This window comes from Lacerta agilis, chromosome 7 (assembly GCF_009819535.1).
Source record: "Lacerta agilis isolate rLacAgi1 chromosome 7, rLacAgi1.pri, whole genome shotgun sequence".
Lineage (NCBI taxonomy): Eukaryota > Metazoa > Chordata > Lepidosauria > Squamata > Lacertidae > Lacerta > Lacerta agilis.
In genome coordinates, this window is record NC_046318.1 from 6,495,884 (window position 1) to 6,518,440 (window position 22,557).

General features: G+C 43.8%; 1 protein-coding gene across 6 annotated transcripts in view; it reads left to right on the forward strand.

Moving 5' to 3' along the window:
* Positions 1-3,492: 3,492 nt before the first annotated feature.
* Positions 3,493-22,557, forward strand: part of MTA1 (metastasis associated 1) — a 67,125-nt gene continuing 48,060 nt past the window's right edge. For 4 of the 6 annotated variants that reach the window (XR_004427000.1, XM_033154282.1, XM_033154285.1 and 1 more), the window contains exons 1-5: positions 3,493-3,548; positions 17,369-17,436; positions 18,387-18,480; positions 20,448-20,574; positions 20,702-20,765. Coding sequence is in view for 5 of the 6 variants with exons in the window: in XM_033154282.1 (XP_033010173.1) it covers positions 3,521-3,548; positions 17,369-17,436; positions 18,387-18,480; positions 20,448-20,574; positions 20,702-20,765 (381 nt within the window). In the remaining variant the exon portion in view is untranslated. Of the gene's footprint in view, positions 3,549-17,368; positions 17,437-18,384; positions 18,481-20,421; positions 20,575-20,701; positions 20,766-22,557 lie in introns of those variants that run through there. The other 2 variants (XM_033154283.1, XM_033154284.1) reach the window with 2 other exon arrangements.

Here is a 22,557-nt window from a genome sequence, read left to right on the forward strand (position 1 = left end):
TTTCTGTTTTATATATATGTTATAAAATGAAATAGTAATAAAAACTTTACCCCCCCCAAAAAAAAATGATGGTAGATTTGACTGTAATAAAGGCTGTGTAGAATTACCCCCCCAGTAAATTTCAGATCACATTGACATGTTGTTGTACATGTCAGCATAGTTTGATGTGCTTCCATGTTGCCCATTGTATTTTCACACCACATCCAGCTGGTTTCTCCACCCCTGCAACCCACCCACCATTTTCATTCATGAAGCTGTCATTTGTGCCTGGCACACAGGTTGACGTCAGACCACCCACCTGTAAGAAAGGCAGTGTGTAAATGTACACACCTCAGCTTGTTTTTAATTCAGATTAAAACTGGTTTGGCAGGAAATGCATCAAACTGCTGTATTTCTCAATATATCTCTTGCATTTCATAGCCATTTGGCCCCACTGATTACTGGATAAAATTATGAACATGTTACCTATTTAGTTCCTGTTTTCAAGTCACCCCTTTGTCTCAGAACTGCTACTCAAGCAGTAGCTTATCAGTCCTTTGAGCAAGAATAGGAGGTGGAGTCTAGTGATGGAGGGACCTTAGATCTGGCAACTCAACTCAGTGATTCCTTCAGTAAGCAAGCAGTTTTTGGCTAGTGTTTGTTCAGTGACCTTTCAGACAAGGAAAAATGAAGGGATGTTGTCCATTTATATTTATTTCTAACAGTCCATCTCTTTCATTGTACTGTTACGTTTGTTTTTAAATCAAGACTGTAAGTGTACATAGCCTTTTTGGAATAAATTGCAAGGTACACTACTTTGTGAAATATTTTATGGTACTAATGCCATACTAATAAAATTGGATCGGAAAGCACATACCTATCCTGCTTCATGTTTTGAAATGAACCCCCCCCCCACTTTTTGCCTCAATTACATTTGGATGTTGTATATCAATATTTGGGTGAAAATTAAAATATTTTAGTTAGTACTAAACACAAAACCAATAGAAAAGAATGCATGGAGGTAGTTTCCATTTCTGCATCACTACCTGCTTCCTTCAGCTGACAGGTGCTGCATGATCCAAAACTGCCAACATTTCATCAGTTTGGTCTGAAGCATCTGGGTATTCCCCATTTCCATTTTCCGACATATTCCTCTGTCTCATTTTTTTCATCTTCATCAAACTTTGATCTGATCATTTTTAATTGTTCAGCCACCGACTGTTTAACAATACCAACCATCACTGGTTGATCCAAAAGTACATTTGTCATACGGGATGCTTTTAATATTCTGGATATTATTAGCCACTCAATCCACCTTGATGTTTCCCCCTTAAAATCACAGGTGCGGTTGCGCTCTCTCAGAACAGACAAATTCCTTTCTCATGGTTAAGGATGGTTGCTTAACTTTCAATTTCACCCGTTCTAGTGGCAGGAAACAAAAAAAGGATTAAAGATCATCCGTTTTAATCTTTCTTGTCCATTATAAATCAAGCTGCCTGCTTTGCTTTAGACACTTTAACCATTAGTTTCCTTTCTATTTTCTCAACAACAGAAGCACACGGACCAGTGTTTCCGTATCACCATTTCTGCATGGATATGTAGGATTATGAAATGGGGCTCCCTTGAAATGACCCTCAAGGACTGCTGAAGGAAGCACCTTCAGTTGTGCACTCAAGAAAGCTCTTCTATCTTTAGAATCGTTAGATCCTGTAGATAAGATGCCATTGTATGAGGGTGACTACTTTGAAAACGTTCATACGAGGGATGTAGTTTTTTCATTGCAGGAAAGCATAATGTTGCCCACCACCCCAGTCTCTGAGCCGTGAGATTCCAGGGGTTCCAGGTGCCCACCCACCCAATGTTCAGTTTCCTAGGAATGAAGGGCAGTGGAGACTCTAGAGCCTTTAGGATATGTGGCTTATTTACACACACTATACAGCCTGAGCCAAAGATGGAAGGGCTCACAGCCTTAACTCCCCAGAAGGTCTTGCTTCTCCCATATATGCACAGCTTCGGATTGCAGCGGAAATCAAGCATGGCTCTTCCGTCTCAGGCTTCTGCCTGCCTCCTGCTTTTAGCCCAGCTCATCCAGGGGCGTCTTAGCCATAGAGGCTAGTGGCGCGGGGCACCAAGTTCTGGAGGGTGCCAGGGAAGAGGTGGAGGCTGGACGCGGCGCCTCCCGGCGTCAGCTTGCCGCCCTCGCCCGCCATGCCACGCCAAAGCAGCGCCGTGCCTGGAGCCTTCGTCTGCTGTGGCCACCAGCCCCACCGGCAGCGCTGTCCTCCCTAAAAAAACTCTAGGAAACGGGGGGGGGGGGGGGCAGGCGCGCCAGAGGGAGCTTTGCACCACGGTGCTGGATATGCTTAAGACAGCCCTGAGTTATCCACAGCTAAGCTCTGGCCTTTGTCCTCCCAACTACCAGCTCAGCCACCCACCCATTTGCCCCCCAGCACAAAGCAACTTCCTTTCTTAGACTTAAGGGTCCTGTAAAGTCGCCCAGAAACTTGACTCCTTTGACAATGGAATCCTTCCCCCCACCCCAAACTCACAACCTTACATTTATGTATTGCATCCCACTGCTTTCCTGTGAATCTAGCACAACCGAAGAAACAAGGCTCGATGGCTAAATGCATAGCAAATGGAACACTTTAATACAAAACGGTGTAATTTTTAAATATTTGTCTGTTTTTTAAGCTTTTTGTACACCGCTTAGAGATGTTTTAAACATATTAAGCAGTACAAAAATTGAATAATCAAATAGCTAAATGTCGCGATCCAGGCTGTTTTTGGAAAACAGAGGTGAGGCCAGTGCTTTTTTCCCTGTGGGGACGCAGGGGTACGCATGCCCCTAAACATTTTGGGAATCTCTGTTTGGCCTCATTGAGGGGCAGTATTTCAATATGAGTAGGAAAATGAGAGTAACCCTAAACCTTACCCCCCCCAAAAAAAACCCACTGGGCGAGGCCATCTTGGAAACACCCAGCAACCTTCCAAAACACATCCTGGTACAAAGGACATTTGCCTAGGGAGAGTGCATAGGGTTTCAATGGGCCTCAGCCCGCCTCAGGACCCCATAAGTAACTGAGAGGGGAAAGGCTTGGCCTTAAAAAGTGGCCTTTTGCCGGGGAAGACCCTCGACCGAAGAAGCCCAGCGCCTGGCAAGGGGCCGCCGGCCACGAACCCCTTTCCCCCCACGAGGCGGGAACACGGCAAGAAGCCCTTCCCACGGCATGAGGATCCGGAAGGGTGGCTGCTGGGGGCAACCGAAAGCGCCCCGGGGGACGACATTCCTGGTCTCTTTGAAGCGAAGCGCCTTCCCGAGCCAGCCTTGCGGGGAGGCCCTGGCGGCTGCGGGCTCCTCCCAGGCCCCTTCCCCCTCCTCCCGACTGGTCTCCTCCCTCTTCCCCGGTCTCCATTTTCCAGAGGATCCGGCGCCGACGGCAGCGCAAGCAGCGGAGGCAGAAGCGGCGGCACCGGCAGCATCAGCATCACCACCGGCGCCTGCCGGGCCTTCCTCGAACCCGCCGCCGCCGCCGCCGCTATGGCTGCCAACATGTACCGCGTCGGAGGTGAGGCCGGCGGCGGCGCCTTGCTCCCCCGACACTCGCGCCGGGGCCTGGCGTGAGGCGGGCGCGCCCTCGAGGGAGGCCGGTGGGGTGGGTGGGGGGCAGCGGCGAAGCCCTTCGCCCGGGAGGCTTCCCGAGGCGAGGCCCGGCCGCCCTTCCCGAGATGCTGCCTGCCGCGAAGGGAACCGGCCTCCCCTCTGGCGAGTGCGCTTGCATCCCCCTGGCGAGTGCGAGGGATTGGGACCCCACCCCGGGGAGGGGAAGGAAACGCTGCCTGCCCGCGCTGGCCCTCCTTTCTGGGTAGGGCCCGTGTCAAGCCGCGCTGCCTAGAGAGGGAAGGTGAAGAAATGCGGGGAGTAGGTCCAGAAAGACCAGGCTCCGTCTTCTCTGGGCATCGCCTGGGAAGAGGGGCGAGCAGGCGACCGGGAAGTTGCAAGGCATCCCCGCTGGCTCTTCCTCGGCTCCCTCGCAGAGCTCCAGACCCCCCAGTCCATACTATTGTGCTCAGGGTGAGATGGCAGGGGAGGCAGAGGCAGCTGCTCCTTGCAACCTGCTAACTTGCCTGCTTTCCTAGGGGTGCTTCTTCTTTGGCGATCACTTCCATAAACACGGTTTTAACAATGAGCCCGTAAATGACTGTGGAGGCCAATTCTGGATCCACGCCATCCTTCCATAGTGGGAACAAAATAGAAAATTCCTTCCAGTAGCACCTTAGAGACCAACTGAGTTTGTTCTTGGTATGAGCTTTCGTGTGCATGCACACTTCTTCAGATACACTGGTTGATGGACTTCCATTTCATGCGGCTCAATGTGGTGCCTTCCATAGTTCCAGTTACAGGTGGGTAGCCGTGTTGGTCTGCCGTAGTCGAAACAAAATAGAAAATTCTTTCCAGTAGCACCTTAGAGACCAACTGAGTTTGTTCTTGGTATCAGTGTATCTGAAGAAGTGTGCATGCACACGAAAACTCATACCAAGAACAAACTCAGTTGGTCTCTAAGGTGCTACTGGAAAGAATTTTCTATTTTGTTTCGACTATGGCAGACCAACACGGCTACCCACCTGTAACTGGTTCCATAGTGGGGACATTGGTTTCTGGGCGGGAGTTGATCACGGTGTGGGTTTCCCAAGCATGCCTTCCTCTTATAGCACGTTTCTCCCATGCGTCCTGAGTTCGAGTGTCTTCAAAGCTCATCATGACACCTTTGGTAAAGGTCCAAGGAAGTTGATGTTGAAGTGTAGGCAGCCTTTGCCCTCCATCTCTGGCCCTTGGAGGAGGTTGGGTGAGGGGCAGAGTTGGTATCTGTTGTGCATGACCCCCAGAGCAGGGGGCACAAAGCAAAGGGCTCACACAAGCGCACTCTTGGGGAGGGGGGGTTACTACACATTAGCAACAAGTTTCCCGCACCCACACGAATATACCAGACTTTGTTGAAGCCCTGTTTTATTTTTCCACATATGCGTGGGCATTATCGACAAGGGTATCTGACTTAACAGTGGAAGCCTAACCAAGGCTCCTCAAAAGATAGTCAGTCCTATTGAATTCAGTGGGATTTTCTCCCAGGTAAGTGGGGTTTGGATTGCAGCATCAGTCACACTGTGTAGATCCATTATAGATAAACAGGGTTAAATTACACACATCAAAAGTCCATTGGTTTTATGGGTGTCCTCTGTGTATGAGTTAGTGAGATAACACGCAGGGCCTTTTTTTGTAGTGGGACCAAGGCAGGGATTGCCCTGCCAGAAGCTGGCCATATTATTGGTCACCTATTTAGGTAGTGCTTTATAAATTAGAATTTTGACTGCTGCTGGGTTCTACATCAAGGTACAGTGGTGCCCCGCTAGACGAATGCCTCGCTAGACGAAAAACTCGCTAGACGAACGGCATTCGTCTAGCGGAAGCTGCCCCGCAAGACGAAAAAGTCAATGGGGCTGCTTCGCAAGATGAAAAAAAAATTTTTTTGGCGCGAAAACCTCCGCGCTCCATTGCTGCTTCGCTAGACGAAAAATTCGCTCTACAAAAAAACTCGTAGAACGAATTATTTTCGTCTAGCGGGGCACCACTGTATTCAACTAAGTTTTACTGAGAGCAGACCCACTGAAATTATCGGCCATGACTAATTTGGATCCGTTAATTTCAATGTATCTACTCAGAGTAAAAGTTAGTTTACCTTTTGTTTTGATTAGTTATTAGCTGTTTGTTAAATTTTATACTTTTTTCTTTTTAAAAAACTGTTTTAAAATATTTTTTTAAAGAAATGTCATTTCCCTAGTTAGAGAATAATTTGATGGAGTGTGAGATCAACCTGTTGTTAGCACAAGAGTTTTCCTGTAATACATACTGGAGGCAGACCTTGACTTGAAATTGTTTTGGGATGCTGCCACCCGACAGAACAATGACTTCTGAGATCTGCCTTATGGCCCAGTGTCCGTTGAGATGCTTGCCTTTTTGCAGTCAGGTAGAGAAAGCAAAGTAGATGTGGCTGGAGCAAGGCCCTCTCTATGAGCTGGAACTCTTATCCTGCTTTTTTATTCTTTCATTCCTTTCATATTATCTGCTTTCATTCTGTTCTGACAATCTGTTGCATTTATTTATTTATTTGTTTAGTATTTATATGCCACTTAATCATTAGCATCGGGACCCAGGTGGCGCTGTGGGTTAAACCACAGAGCCTAGGGTTTGCTGATTAGAAGGTCGGCGGTTCGAATCCCTGCCACGGGGTGAGCTCCCGTTGCTCGGTCCCAGCTCCTGCCCACCTAGCAGTTCGAAAGCACGCCAAAGTGCAAGTAGATAAATAGGTACCGCTCCAGCGGGAAGGTAAATGGTGTTTCCGTGCGCTGCTCTGGTTCGCCAGAAGCGGCTTTGTCATGCTGGCCACATGACCCGGAAGCTGTCTGCAGACAAACGCCGGCTCCCTCGGCCTATAGAGCGAGATGAGCGCCGCAATCCCAGAGTCGGACACGACTGGACCTGATGGTCAGTGGTCCCTTTACCTTTACCTTTAATCATTAGCATCTCTAAGCGGTGTACATAAAATTACAAAAAAGTTTGTTGGTTTTATGGTAATTGTTGAGGATGTATGAGTGGGAATGCTGCTGAATTGTGATTCTTTAATTTTATTCATTTATATCCTGCCTCACTACCAGCATGGCGCACAGTTAGGTTTGTCATATTCTAGTTCTCCAGATCCTGGCAGCTTGATTCATATATTATGTAAATCAAGTGAGGAGTTGGGAAATTATGCTGCTTTTCTACTCCAGAGTACTCCTTCCAAACTTGTTTTATAACAAGGAAACAGATCATTTGGCTTACTTCTGTATACATCTTGCAGGTGAGAACGAGGGCTGGGCGATACCTGGTTTTCAACATCGCGATATATCACCAGCCAAACATTGTTTTTTAGTGATATATCACAATATCTGAAACATGGAACTATGTAGGGTGTGTGTGAAGTTTGGGCGAAGGAGCAGTCATTGGAGAACATGTGGATGGGGGTGGGGGAGATCCTGCGAAGGAGCAGGCAAGGAGATTAACAGGTATGTGCTATGTGCACTGTGGATTCCTCCTCTTGCTTCCGTTTGGAGGGCAAACTCCTTCCACTCCTCCTTAGAGAAGAGATCCAACTTCACTGCCCTCATTGCATCTCCTAGGAGCCACCCGCTGGAGCTGTTCTGTATGGTCCAGAGGTTCATTACTCCTGACTGCGGGAGGGGGGGGGACCTCTGGAGCACACAGTAACTAGCTGTAACTGAATGGCCGCTAAACACTTCGATGATAAAGTTGCTTGGTTCTGCAGTGATTTAGATGCTGCTATTGTAACAGTACCAGCTGAGATGTCCAATGCAATGTAGAGTCTGGTGTTGTGGGATCATTTCCAGTTGATGTGGGCTGAAGATGTGGACAGAATACTCTTAAGTGATGTGCTTGATCACTTGCTCATCAGATCCTTGTCCATTCTGGTTTATTAAAGCTATCCAGGGTCAGGTGGCTGAATCGGTGGCTGCTGTTCAACTATCCCAACCTAGACCCAACAGAGTAACAACACCCCTTTCTTGGAACACCCCTTTCTTGGAAAAGGTGGAGGAGAGGGTAGTTGTGGAGCAACATCAGGTATTCCTGGAAGAGACTGATTATCTACAATCTGGGTTCACACCTGGTTTTGGAACTGAAACAGCCTTGGTCATTCTGATGGATGACCTTTCTCGTGAGAGGGACAAGGGGAGTGTGACCCTGTTACTTCTGCTTGATCTCTCAGTGACTTTTGATACCATCGACCATGGTATCCTCTTGCATTGACTTAGTGAGATGAGTATCTGAGGCACTGTTTTACAGTGGTTCTGTCCCTGTCTTCAAGGCGGTTTCCAGAGAGGTGCACTTGGCCCCCTGGCATTTGTGCTGTGGGGTTCTGCAGGGTACTATTTTCTTCCCAGAGCTATTTAATATCTGTATGAAGCTGTTGGGTGTAGTCCTTAGGAGTTTTGGAAGGAGGGTGTCACCAGTATGCTGATGACACGCAGCTCTACTTCTCCGTAACAACCGAACCAGGAGAGACTGTGGAAGCAGTGGGCCAGTGTCTGGATGCAGTGATGGACTGGATGAGGGCCAATGAACCGTGCTTGAATCTTGGGAAGACAGGCTCTTTGGGTGGGTGGTTCCCATGTTTGGGCAATTGGCAAGTTACCTGTTCTGGATGAAGTTGCACTCCCTCTGAAGGAGCAAGTGCGTAGCTTGGGGGTACTCTTGTAGACATCTTTGTCACTAAAGGCCCAAGTGTCCTCTGTGGGTAGGAGCGCCTTTTACCAGCTTCCTCTGGTTCACCCAACTGGCTGTTCCTGGACAGGGGTAGTCTGACCACTGTAGCCCATACATTGGTAGCCTCCAGGCTAGATTACTGCAATGACGTCTATGTGGGGCTACCCTTGGGTCTGGTTTGGAATGCTGCAGCCAGAATGCTGTTGGGAACTTTTGGTCAAGAACGTGTGACACCATTGTTAAAACAGCTGCATTGGCTGCCCATCTGTTGCCAAGCCAGGTTCAGAATTCTTGTTCTGATTTTCAAAGCCTTGGACAACTTGGGTCCAGAATATGTTAGGGATCTTCTGAACCTTTATATTCCACTTCGACCACTAAGATCACCTGCAGGAGCATCTTGGGTGAAGTGTTGAGGCTCATTTGACAACAATGAGAAATCAAATCTTTGGTCCATTTCTGTGTAATGGCCGGCCAATATACCGGTAGATTCATTGGGCACCTTCTGTGCCAGTTTATGTCTGCTGAAAACTTTTCTGTTCCTTCAGTCCTATGCTGACAGTTAAGAACACCCCCCAATGGTCTACTTAATTTATTTTACTTTTAAACTTCTCTTTTTAACTTCTTATGATGCTATTGTTTGGTTTCATGTTTTTATACTGTTGCAAACTGCTGTGATATTTTTTTTATGATACTGCAGTATATAAATATTTAAATAAACAAATAATATAAATAAAACTTTTAAGTGCAAGGAAAAAAACATTCCTCTTCTCCCAGGCCTTTATCTAATTAAACAATCTTTGGCCTTTTAAACTGTGTGATTGTGTGTATGTGTATGAAGGTTATTGCTTTGTTTGCTATTATGTTACACATTTTTGTATTTCTATATTGTAAACTGCCCTGTGATTTCCTATTGAAACATGATATATAAATTTAATAAATAATAATAAAATGATATACTGGTGAAATCACCCCCATGTAAATTGTTTCAATTAAGAGGAATGCTGCATGTTAAGATTGCTGTCAAAACCACTTGTGTCTTCATAGCAGATCAATAAAGTTCAGGATTCCCTGACAAATGTGTTTACTGCAGAGTAATTGTAGCGTGTGTTTTATTTATTCAGGTGCTTCTGCCCTGGTCTTCAAAGCTAAAAGCCCTTACAAGGTGACTTAGAACAGTGTTTTTCAACCACTATTCCGTGGCACACTAGTGTGCCGCGAGATGTTGCCTGGTGTGCCGTGGGAAAAATTGTGTTTATTTGATTCCTATTCAAGAGAATTACTTTATATATAGTCAATATAGGCACAGAGTTAAATTTTTTAACATTTTCTAATGGTGGTGTGCCTCGTGATTTTTTTCATAAACCAAGTGTGCCCTTGCCCAAAAAAGGTTGAAAAACACTGACTTAGAATATTAAGCTAGTATAAATGCAATGCAAAGCAATAAAAATTCAGGATAGAAAACAATTGCAGTAAAAACAGCTGTTTAAAACAGAAAAAGAAGACAGTCAAAAGGTCTTTTGAAGACCATGCTTAAAAACCATGAGGGAGGGGGCTTTGACAGATCTGCTGTAGAGTGAGTTCCACAACAGCAGTCCTACCACCAAGAAGGTCCTGCCTTCAGTGTATCTCTCCACTCCCTGTTGGAACTTTCAGAGACATCCTAACATTTTCTTGGTGACATTTTTCTTTGTGCTGCAATGACAGCTTGTGGAGGAGACCAGATGCATGAGCAAGCACTTAAAAGTCTCTTCTCTCATGTTCAGTCACTTCAGCTGAGATGCGCATTTTTTGACGTGTGTTCCACAACAACCAGGCAATCACCTCACCTTCCTCCAAGCCAGGGGTTGGCAAACTTACCAGGCCTCGGGCCGGTTCCTCCAGCGCCGATTGCAGACCAGAGGGTGGGGGAGCGCGCGCCCATACGTGCGCACACACGCTATTTCTGGCACACTTCCTGGTTGGCAGAGCACCGGAAATAGCTTGTGCACACGGTCTTCCTCAGACCCGGAAGTGCGCCAGAAATGACACTTGCGCATGTGCACAAGATATTTCCGGTGCTCCGCTGACCCGGAAGTGGGCAGCCATGCTGCACCGGTAAGAGCGGGTGGCGGGGGTCTCTGCAGGCCGGATAACTGAGTCCCTCGGGCCGAATCTGGCCCTCGGGCCTTAGTTTGGGGACCCCTGCTCCAAGCATTCGACAGAGCTATACTCCTATATACAGGTGAAACTCGAAAAATTAGAATATCGTGGAAAAGTCCATTTATGTAAGCAATTGTTTTCATTAGCTACTGGAGTGTAATATATGAGATAGACTCAGGACATGCAAAGCGAGATATGCCAAGCCTTTGTTTGTTATAATTGTGATGATTATGGCGTACAGCTGATGAAAACCCCAAAGTTGAGATTGTTAATTTGGGGTTCTCATCAGCTGTACACCATAATCATCACAATTATAACAAATAAAGGCTTGGCATATCTCGCTTTGCATGTCATGAGTCTATCTCATATATTAGTTTCACTTTTTAAGTTGAATTACTGAAAGAAATGAACCTTTCCACGATATTCTAATTTTTTGAGTTTCACCTGTAGTTGGAAGATGTAGAACCCTTTCACTAGAGTGGCTGGGAAAACCCAGTCAGATGTGTGGGGAATAAATAAACGAAGAAGAAGAAGAAGAAGAAGAAGAAGAAGAAGAAGAAGAAGAAGAAGAAGAAGAAGAAGAAGAAGAAGATGGCCTTGATTGTCTGCTTTCAAAACTGTGCCCCTATCTGGATAGGGATAACCTAACCTCTGTTGTCTATGCTCTGGATTACTGCAACACATTAGTAGTGGGCCTGTCTCTGAAGATGGTTCAGAAACTTCACCTGGTGCAGAGTTCAATGACCTTGTTGCTCCCAGGGCAAGACAGTTTAAGCATATAACACCAAACCTGGCCTGACTGCGATTCCAAGCCCAATTCAAAGTGCTGGTTTTGATCTATAAAACCTTAAATGGCCCCAGCGCTGGAATACCTCAAGGACTGCTGTGAACCAAACTGGACTCTGCAATCATCATCGGAGGCCTTTCTGCATGTGCTCTCCTCCACAAGAGGTCCAGAAGGCAGTAACATGAGAAGGGGCCTTTTCTGTGGTGGCTTCCTGTTTATGGAATACCCTCCCAGGGAGGCTCATCTGGTGCTTTTGTTATGTAACTTTAGACACCAGGCAAAAATATTCCTCTTCTCCCAGACCTTTGGATGATAGTGAGGAAGTAGAAGAATAGACGGATTCTGGTTTATAGAACTCGATATAACTAGTACTTGAGTTTATTTTTTCCTTACTCCCACCCCATCCCTTTCCCCTTTTATGTAGTGTCTTTTGGATTGTAAGACTGAGGGCAGGGACTCCTTTGTTAATCTGTAAGATGCTCTGGGAGACTTCTCAGATGAGTGGGATAAAAATGCATTAAATACAGTGGTACCTCGCAAGACGAATGCCTCGCTAGACGAATGCCTCGCTAGACGAAAGGCATTCGCTAACGAAAGGGTGACTCACAAGACGAATTTCCCTATGGCTGTGACTTGCAAAACGAAAACGTTTTGCAGTTTTTTGGTTTTTTCCCCTGTAAAGCCGCGCTTCCTCCAACCGTGCTTCGCAAGACGAAATTTCCGCTATACGACAGCACTCGCGGAACGAATTAATTTCGTCTTGCGGGGCACCACTGTAGATAAGTAAAATAAAGTTCCTTTGTCTAAGATTTCTAAGGTTACTTTAATACTTTGAGCAAAGAGGGGAGTGGAAAATAATATAGTTAGAATTAATAATAATAATTAATAACAACAACAACAACAACAACAACAACAATAATAACAATAACAATAACAATAATAATAATAATAATAAATTATTTGTACCCCGCCCATCTGGCTGAGTTTCCCCAGCCACTCTGGGCAGCTCCCAATCGAGTGTTAAAACAATACAGCATTAAATATTAAAAACTTCCCTAAACAGGGCTGCCTTCAGATGTCTCTTAAAAATAGGATAGCTCCTTATTTCCTTGACATCTGACGGGAGGGTGTTCCACAGGGTGGGCGCCACTACTGAGAAGACCGTCTATCTGGTTCCCTGTAGTCTCATTTCTTGCAATGAGGGAACCTCCAGAAGGCCCTCGGCGCTGGATCTCAGTGTCCGGGCTGAACGATGGGGGTGGAGACGCTCCTTCAGGTATACAGGACCAAGGACATTTAGGGCTTTAAAGGTCAGCACCAACACTTTGAATTGTGCTCGGAAACGTACTGGGAGTACACTCTTTTGGGTGTTCCAGGCTCTACTAAGGCATGTAATTTTCAACACTCAGTATTCTGATCAAGTTTTATGTCGATTTGTAATAAATTTTGCTTTGATTGCTCTCTGTGATGAATATTTTAGATTATTCTTTGTAAACTGCTTAGAGGCTTTCTCTCAAGTAAGTGGTATATAAATTTGGTTAAATAACTTGATATCCATGACCGGTAATACAGTTCTGACAGTATTGTTATCCCCATATTGCAGGTGTGGGGCTCACCGGTTGACAGACAGCTAGACATTTTCCGCAGAAAGTCACCTTACCCATCAAAGGCAAGATTTCATGTGGATGTCTGTGGATCATTTCTATTGCCCCCAGAGACAGCCAGGCAGCCCCTGTTTCAAAAGAACACTTCACTCAGTACATATAAGTTGAAAACTTTATTTACTCTCACAGCTAACACCACCATAAACACCACATCTGTGAATAATGATTCCTGATTTCTTTCTAGCTTTCCAGCATTGGACAGATTTAAATTTTTGGTCTCTCTCCAGTCCTTACTGTGAGGACAATCTCTTTACAGCACGCTAATGGTCTGGTCAGGAACAAATTGACAGAATTTCAGCTACCACACTGTCTTCCTCTGATTTCCTTTGTGCTCAGATTCCTGCATTTACCTGAGAGAATTCCATAGAAGTTACTTCTGAGTAGGTGCAGTTAGGATTGCAGCTTTGGTCCGTTTGTTGACCTGTCTACTCTAGCAGGACATGGGTTATCTTGAGAGAGTTTTGTATGATGAGGTTGCAGGTGCAACAGAGCATTCCAATGGTTGAATCTGGAAGTTTAAGCCTTGATAGTGTGTCAGGCCCTGCCGCAGTCATGCCGTATTTTTCTCTGAAGGTTTATCTGCAACTGTTTGGTGTAACCTCTCTGTATCTTGTACATGTACAGTGGTACCTTGTTGTGAATCCGGGATCCGTTCCGGAGCCTCGGACGCTCGACGAAAGGGATGCTCGACAAAGTGCCGCTCTGCGCACATGCACGGAGCGGTTTCCGCTGCTGCGCATGCGCTGATTTGTGATTTAACACTTCTGTGCATGCGCGAGCGGCAAACGTGGAAGTAACCCATTCCGGTACTTCCGGGTTTGTCGCGGACGTTCGCCGAAATGGACGGTTAACGGGGCGAACATTTGCGGAGGTTTTACTGTATCTAAAACACACAGAGTTAAATAAGTTCATACTGTAGTAAGAAGTTTTTTTTGAGGATCAGCACTCCCAGAGGAAATTGATTTAGAAATAATAATTTAATCTTCTCCGTTTCTCTTATGGCTAATTCTGTATAAAACCACAAGCTATATAATCATCATCATTATCATCATCGTTTTATTTTTATGCCGCCTTTCCATAGTTAAAACAATGCTCAATACAACATGACAAGATTTACATAATTACCAACATAACAAAAATCATAAACAATAAACAAAACACATCAAAAGGTATGCGACCAAATGGAAAACAATTTCCACATAAATCATAAAATCTAAAGCTAAAAATACACCCAAAACTAAAAATATATAAGCATAACAAACACAGCAACTTCATTATTCAGGGATTTCCTTATGCACCACAGAGTTGAGGATTTTTTCAAAAGCTGCACTTAGACTCACCTATTTGTTGCTCACTTGCAGGCCTGTCCCAAAAGATTTTGCTGCCTGAGGCAAAGGACAAGATGGCAGCTCTCCCATTCTAGTCACAAAAGCTGACCTGACTGGTAGCTGAACATGACTTGAATGCTGACAATGGGACAGCAGCCTCTACTGCATGGTTTTCCCCCTGCTTTTTTCCAAACAGCTTTGGGGGGAAAACTGGAAAAAACCTGGTCTGTCCCCCATTCCCCCCCAGTTTTTTTTCCCCAGGCCTTCCCATCTCTAGCTGCACCTAAGGGCAGTTTCAGATGTGGCAGCAGAGGCCACCTACCACACATAGGTATATGCTACCTGAGGTGGTTGCCTCATTTTGCCTAATGATAGGATTGTGTAAGGTTCTCAGTTAGTTGCTCATGAGTAAGCAGCCAGAACTCCGCTGTTTCCTTTAAGGTTTTTATTGTGCAAACTATGTACAGTGCAGAGCTTAAAAGTTCATGTCTGTATCAAGTGGTGTCAGAACCCGGGAATGGTCTCTTCCGGTTCTGACGCCAACAAAAGAGCTTAGGGATACGAAAACCCCGCCTCCCATCTTTTCGTTTCACCCCACGACGCCTTTGGGGCGACGGAAGTTGCGTACCCCCTGTATCGCCCGTTGAACTGTGTGAGTGCTGGGTCTCTCGTGCATCCCAGAGCCTCGGCTCCTTTCCCCCTGAGAGACCCCCCCCTCCTCGCTGGATGCCTCACCACTCCTCCCGCTGCTAGAGGAGGTACTGCTGGCAAGGTGGGACAACAACAACAAACTCTATTTGCGTAGCCTACAGGCCATTGCATCAAAAAGACACCTATAACAGATACTGGTAAAAAGCCCTATATAAACCAATAAAATGAGCCGAATCAGAATTCAGCACATGCAAGGTGGGACTGGGGCTCTCTGTAACATCCTGAGAGCCCTTGCACCACTCTGCGCTGAGTTGGGCATAGTTCCCTGACAGGCTGTGACACCGATTGCCTGGTTTTGGAAGCTTTTTGGACTTTCTGATGCATAAGTGACCAAAATGAGCTAAAACAAAATAAAAAATAAACAAAATTCCTTCCAGTAGCACCTTAGAGACCAACTAAGTTTGTTCTTGGTATGAGCTTTCGTGTGCATGCACACTTCTTCAGATACACTGAGATACAAATGAGCTAAATTATTTAGAATGGAATAATGAAAACATATTATATATATATATATATATATATATATATATATATATATATATATATATATATATAAAATTTTAAAATAACTTTATTTAATTTCAGACTTCTAAAATACAACCATATCAAATCAACCAATAGAAACAAACAAACAAACAAACAAACCCCCTAAGAAACATATAATCTAGACATACAGACAATTGGAAGTCAAATTTAATTGTTATTTATAATTCTTTGCTTTTTTCTGTGTGTTTTGTTTTTTCAAATATTATTTTTGTGGATTATAATGTCTAGATAATGAAAACATTGTAGTCAAGCAGCAGGTTGGACATCTGAAGGAGTGTGCAGCTTTTTGAAACCTTTTGGGCACCTAGCACATTATTTTCTTATCTACTCTGCAGCATTCCTATCTCCTGTTTAAATTGTTCTGTTGTCCTTTATTATTTACTGCTTGAAAGAATGCTTAAGGCACTTGTGTATAAACCTCCCCACCCTGGCAACTTTCCCTTTCCATTGCATGTTAGTGCTCTTAATGTAATCTTTGTGGCAGTTTGTTAACTTTTGATACCCCTTAGTGTGTGCCAGTGTTAAATATTTGCACACTGCAGGCATGTTCTGTGCAGTTCGTCCTGCAGTTGAATACATGCCAGTGGTTTTGATGTCTATTATAGCCAGTTTCCGTGGAATTATAGCATTGACCCTTAGGCTCTGGGCATTACGGTCACAGGTGAATGTTTTCTTGTAACTTGGATGCATGAGCCGCCATTAGGCACGTGGCATGTCTTTACATCAAATATGTAGTGAGACTTTCAAAAATGATGACCTATTCCTTTTTTAAAAGGCCCTTTTATTGCAAATTGATATACCGTATTTTTCCGTGTATAAGACTAGGTTTTTAACCAAAAAGTTAGGTTTAAAATTGGGGCTCGTCTTATACACGGGTAGAGTTGAGGGGGTGCTTTCTTGATTTGGAGTCTCCAAAAATAGGGGGCGTCTTATACATGGAAAATACGGCATTTATTGGTTTATGTCTGGCTTACTGTTCATGATTTGTTTAAACCAGGGTTGGGGAACCAATGAGGAAGGGAGAAATAAAGTTGTATTTTGGAAACGTTGCAAGTAGCTGTTGTTTGCAAAATACACCTTTTGTACATACACCTTTTGTACATACAAAATATGTAAAAAAAATAATCAGTGGGCGTCTTATACACAGATAGTGCCGAGGATGGACTGGTGATTGGTTGTTGCTCCCAAAATATACATGGGGGTGTCTTATAGACAGAAAAAATACGGTAATTTAATCTCTCTCACTTTTCGATCCATTCCTGGAATCATCCTCTTAAAACCCACACATCTCTATGGGTTTATTATTATTTATTGTAAGTATTTTTATATGGTCTGTCAATGATATTCCCATAGCAGTATGCAAAAACAATCTGCAGCAGGTTTTTTATTTATTAAAAATAATAATTTATGCTGAGTTGTTCTCTGCCAACAATTGTTTTTGACCTGGCAAATTGGCAAAAGTCTCCGTCCGAGTGAGAAGGGTGGAATTTTGAGACCTCCTTTGCTGTCAAAGGATTCACGCAGACTGTTTCTCTCAAGTGATATTGCTGCTTAACTATTGTGGGAGGACCAGAAGTGGGCAGGTCCGAGCTCAGCTGCCTTTAGACCAGAATTGATGATTGTGGGAGCAATTCAGGGAGGAATATGGGTTGGAATGGATTTGATATGTCATTACTTCCTGAGCCCTTGGGGAGTGAATGATGCATAAGTATTGGGAGTGGGAAGGATGCCACTGCATTAGATGATGGCACAAACAAGCTACCGGTATCTTTAAAGGTGGCGTGAATGTGTGTCTCTGGGAGGGGGTGGATAGAAAAAAAGTAGTCACTTTCCCTTATTTATAAGCTTTAGGTGTTTAAAACTTGTACTTCAAGATTGGTTTTTTCCCCCTCCGCAGATTATGTCTACTTTGAAAACTCTTCGAGTAACCCATATTTGATAAGGAGAATAGAAGAACTCAATAAGGTAAAAATAATACCAGTGCACTCAGTGACTTTTGAAGGTATTGGCTGTACTTGCTAGTTCTGCTAACAGTTTTTATAATTTTCAGCTAACTCTCAGTTACCTTTTTGTTAGGGGATAGAATTAAAAAATATATATTGAAATAGGGGGTGGTCAGCACATGGAAGGAAGAAGCAGGCAAACTGTCCCTAACCCATCCCCACTAACCCCACCTGGCTCACCACCCACTATTCTACCATGCAGCACAAAACAAACCCACATCGACACAAGAAATACAAGACAAACTAGGGGGACACCAAGATACCCTGGCTAACACACCACCAATTACATGCCTTCTTAAACAGTACAGTAGTGCAGTGGTTTCCAAACTTTTTTCAAGGAGGGCCAGATTTGATGAAGTGAAGGGCCGTGGGGGCTGACCAAAGGGCCGGCCAAAGTTGTTAAGCTTTTTTTAGGATTGAAGTTATTGAGGTTTTTCAGGGATTTTACCCCTAGGAAATAAACTGCCACAGGGGCCGGATTAAACCGATCGGCGGGCCGGATTAGGCCCCCGAAACGGACTTTGGACATGCTTGCAATAACTGTCCAGATCAGGTTGAAGTTAATCTGTCTGATTTTCCCCATAGCGGATCTCTAGGTTTTAATTCGAAAATTGACTTAAGATCTATAGTAACAGAATATAGTTTGATGTTTAGAATATTACAACGGACCTTTTTCCTTCACTCACTAATGATCATGTGTACTAATATGCAGAGAAAAATAATCAAAACGAAATCATTTGGTTGCTAAGTACATTATAAATTGAGTATTATAAAATTTGCATTCTGCTTCGTTTTGGTTTTTAGTATTGGTGTTCTGTAGTGTAGTTAGTAATAAAGTATTTATATATCCCCCACTTAAGCTTCTCACCTGAAATTAAATTATTATTATTATTATTTTGCTCACTATTACAGACAGCCAATGGAAACGTAGAAGCAAAAGTGGTGTGTTTCTATAGACGGAGGGACATCTCAAGCACATTAATTGTTCTGGCTGACAAACATGCAAGTAAGCTTTCTATATTATTAAATTAAATTATAAACTGTTGACTCAGTTTTAAATAACACGCTAAAGGGTGCTGCTGGATGGACTGCAGTGTTGTGCTCCTCCAATTGTTTTGTCTGCACAAATGTTTAAGCATGCCAGACAGAATGATTCCCCCCTCTCCACTCCTCATGCACCATCCTAGGGGTTCTCTTAGAGACTCTGAGATAACATCCACAAGCTCCCTTGGGTGCAGCTCATTAGGCCTTGGAGATCTGAATTCATTTAAAGTAGCTGGGTGTTCCCTTACTACCTCTATTCCTGTCTTGGGCTGCAGCTCCTTCCTTACGTCATTTATTCTGTTATCACCAGATGGGCATTGCTTTCCTTTTGGGTGAAGACAGAGGCAAAGTAGGTGTTGAGCAGTTATCTGTTACCCAATAGCATTTCTTCTTCTTTTTTCCACTACTCCACTACAGAGGGCCTGCTACTTGCTTGTTCTTCCTCCTGCTTCAGACATAGCTGAAGAAACCTTGTGTTTTTAACTTCTGTTGCAAGTCAGAGTTCATTCTGAGCTTTGGCCTGCCTGGCATTCCCCCTGCAACTGTTGGCTACTTGTGTATACTCCTTTGTGATTCCTCCTTTCTTCCATTTCTTCTACATGCCATTCTTAACTCTCAGCTCATCTGTAAACTCCTTATACAGCCACACCAGTTTTTTAGATGCCTCCAATTTTTCTTTCTTGTCGGAATTTTCTGCGTTTGTGCCTTCAATATTTCACCTTTAAGAAATCCCCATCCATCTTGGACTTCCTTCTCTTTGAGTGTTTCTGACTATGGCACCTCACCCAGTAGTTCCTTAAGCTTTTTGAAATCGGCCTTAAAGTTCAGAGTGTATGTCAAACTACCCTCAGCTTTCCCTTGGCTTTGTATCATGAGACCCAGGAGAACACGATCACTTTCTCCCAAGGCTTCCAGCACTTCCACTTCATCAATCAGTGCCTCTCTGTTGATGAGGACCAGGTCCAAGACAGATGATGCCCTTGTTGCTTCTTCAACCCTCGGGAAATGAAATTGTCAGCGAGGCAATGGAGGAGTTTGTCAGACCCTACATTCTGAGTTCCAACAGATAATGGGGAACTTGAAGTCTTCCATTACTAATATATATCTCCTTTTTGAATGCTTGGTAATTGGCTCTAGGAAGATATCATCCAAACCTTCAGTCTGTCTTGGTGGTCTATAGCAGACACCCATAGTAATGTCACTTGTTTCCTTCTTCTGAAGTGTTCACCATTATGCTCTCAGTCTGCCTTCCATGCTCCAAGTCTTGGATCTCTTCACATCCTTTACATATAATGCTACTCCTCCCTTCCTGTTTGGTCTATTCCTTTTGATAGGTTATCCACCTCTCAATTTCTATATTTCTGTTAAACTGGCAGGACTTGCTTCTGAGTAAACATGCATGGGATTAGACTGTGCATGCATAGATCTGCCACAATGTCTATATGTCTGTCAGTTTGGTGCCACAGCAGCTGCAATGAAGCTGTAGGCAACTACTATGCTTTCAATAAGTCCTAGAAAAAGTGGTGAAGTAGGATTTCTGTTGAAGTGCTTGGACTCTAGGCCTTAGCAGCTGCTTGATTATGTCATCATCTGTGGCCTCCTCTGGTGTAGTGAATGACATCAACCTTTTGGGCATGTCCTAGCCCAGTAACCATGAGACCAAGGTAGTTCACAAATTATGCAGTGAATTCACTGAGTCTACTTTCTTTGCATCCCAAGCATGCACATGCAAATCATGACCTGAAGCAGGAGATTAACAGGGTTGCATCTTTTTAAAAATAAAGTTGGCCATTTAGCAATGTGCTGTTACAAGAATGATCTGATGCCATGCTGGGTGGTTAAATTGAAATGTAAAGATTGCATCTGGTAGTGCATCGAAGTACTATTTCAACCATCTTCACAGATTAATGTTATTTCATCTTCAACTAGGAGAAATGGAAGAAGAGATGGAAAACCCAGAAAAGATTGATTTACCAGAGAAACAGAAACATCAACTGCGACACCGAGAACTCTTTCTCTCACGTCAGTTGGAATCCTTACCAGCCACTCATATTAGGTGTGGACTAAATAATTAGATTTTTTGTGTAATGATTTTTAATAAACCTAAGAACATACTTGTATTTTACGTAATGCAGGCATTCCAAATGCCCTTTTTCTCATCTTATTTTTCTTTCTTATTTTAGAGGCAAATGCAGTGTTACACTCTTAAATGAGACAGAATCCCTTAAATCCTATCTGGAACGTGAGGTAGGCACACATATGGAAACTGAAAATCTTCCAAGTTGTTTTGCCACACTTGTTTAAACCATTTGTCCAATGTTGGGTAGGACCAAATGGCATGTTCCACCTTCCTCCTTGATTTCCTGGTTCATAGCACTTTGCTGTGGCATCCAAACTGCACCAGCTGTGGCATGTGCAAATCATAGCTTGCCTCTAAACCAGACTTAGAAACCATGGTTTGAAGGTGCTTTCTGCCTTTCTAAAAAGCAAACCATAGTTTGTTTGATTCAGATGTAATGGCAAACCGTGGTTTGTTTCAAACCAGGAAGTTGTGGCAGAGCACAATATGCAGTGGCTTCTGGGAGCACAGTGACCAAGTCATGGTCTACAATAATGCTCTGAAGTGGGACAGTATTACCGCCATCTTGGGATCGTACTATGAAGAAATACCACCTCAATTACAGGTGGGCATGTCTGGGACTAAAGTTCTCTATTTAGTGTATTTCACTTTTTGTCAAATCTACAGTTCTAAGATACTACTTTCGTCTTTTCTGAGACTTCAGGAGCTGTGACAGGGCTTCTGCAAACGTTTAAACTCCCATGCAATTTTTTTCGGCATAACTTCTTAGTGCTGCATATAAAGGCAATTCTTTGAATAGTATATTTGGCAATTCATGGACATCTCTGGTATATTTGGTATATTCATGAACATCTCTTAGAAATCTGTCTGCAGATGGAGCGATGTGGTCTCCTAGGTACCTTAACTTAAAAGTGAGGCTTCATCTAAGATGAAAAAATGAGGAAGCTTGACACCTTGGGTAGAGGAGAGAGGGATTTTTCCATAACAAAAAGTGGAAATGCTAAGTGATCAGAGGTATGGGACACAATATAGAAGGGACAGAGCCAAGGAGCAAATGAGAGGTGGTTCTGCAAAACTGAATGAGGATCTTTAGTGCCAAGTGCACAACTGGAGTGCCAAAATGTCATGGCAAATCCTAACCTGAAGAAATGGGGGGGGGGAACAACCTGTTGATTAGGTGCCAAATAGAAGTGTGTGCCTATGTTGGCAAATGGAGCAAGTGTACAGGTGAAACTTGAAAAATTAGAATATCATGGAAAAGTCCATAAAGCAATTGTCTTCATTAGCTACTGGAGTTTAATATATGAGATAGACTCATGACATGCAAAGCGAGATATGTCAAGCCTTTGTTTGTTATAATTGTGATTATTATGGCGTACAGCTGATGAAAACCCCAAAGTTGAAATTGTTAATTTGGGGTTCTCATCAGCTGTACGCCATAATCATCAAAATTATAACAAATAAAGGCTTGGCATATCTCGCTTTGCATGTCATGAGTCTATCTCATATATTAGTTTCACCTTTTAAGCTGAATTACTGAAAGAAATGAGCCTTTCCACGATAATCTAATTTTTCGAGTTTCACTGTAGAACCATTTGTATCCTACAGCGTCTCTCCATAAATGAGAGTCAATTTAATTCATTGATGATAGTAGCTAGGCATGCTTGCCCAAGCATGCTTTGCACAACCACCCGTAGAGTGAAAACAAAATAAAATAAAAAATTCCTTCCAGTAGCACCTTAGAGACCAACTAAGTTTGTTCTTGGTATGAGCTTTCGTGTGCATGCACACTTCTTCAGATACCGTAGAGTGAAGTTTGAGGAACCAAGAAATGGAGAAGCAAGCTCAGGGGAGCCAGCAAGACTGTGTAGCTCCACAATATTCTGCAATTTTTCTGCTATTAAGTGCCAGCGATCTGTTTCATTTCGCGTCAAGTAGAGCTCATCATTTTTGGTCAAA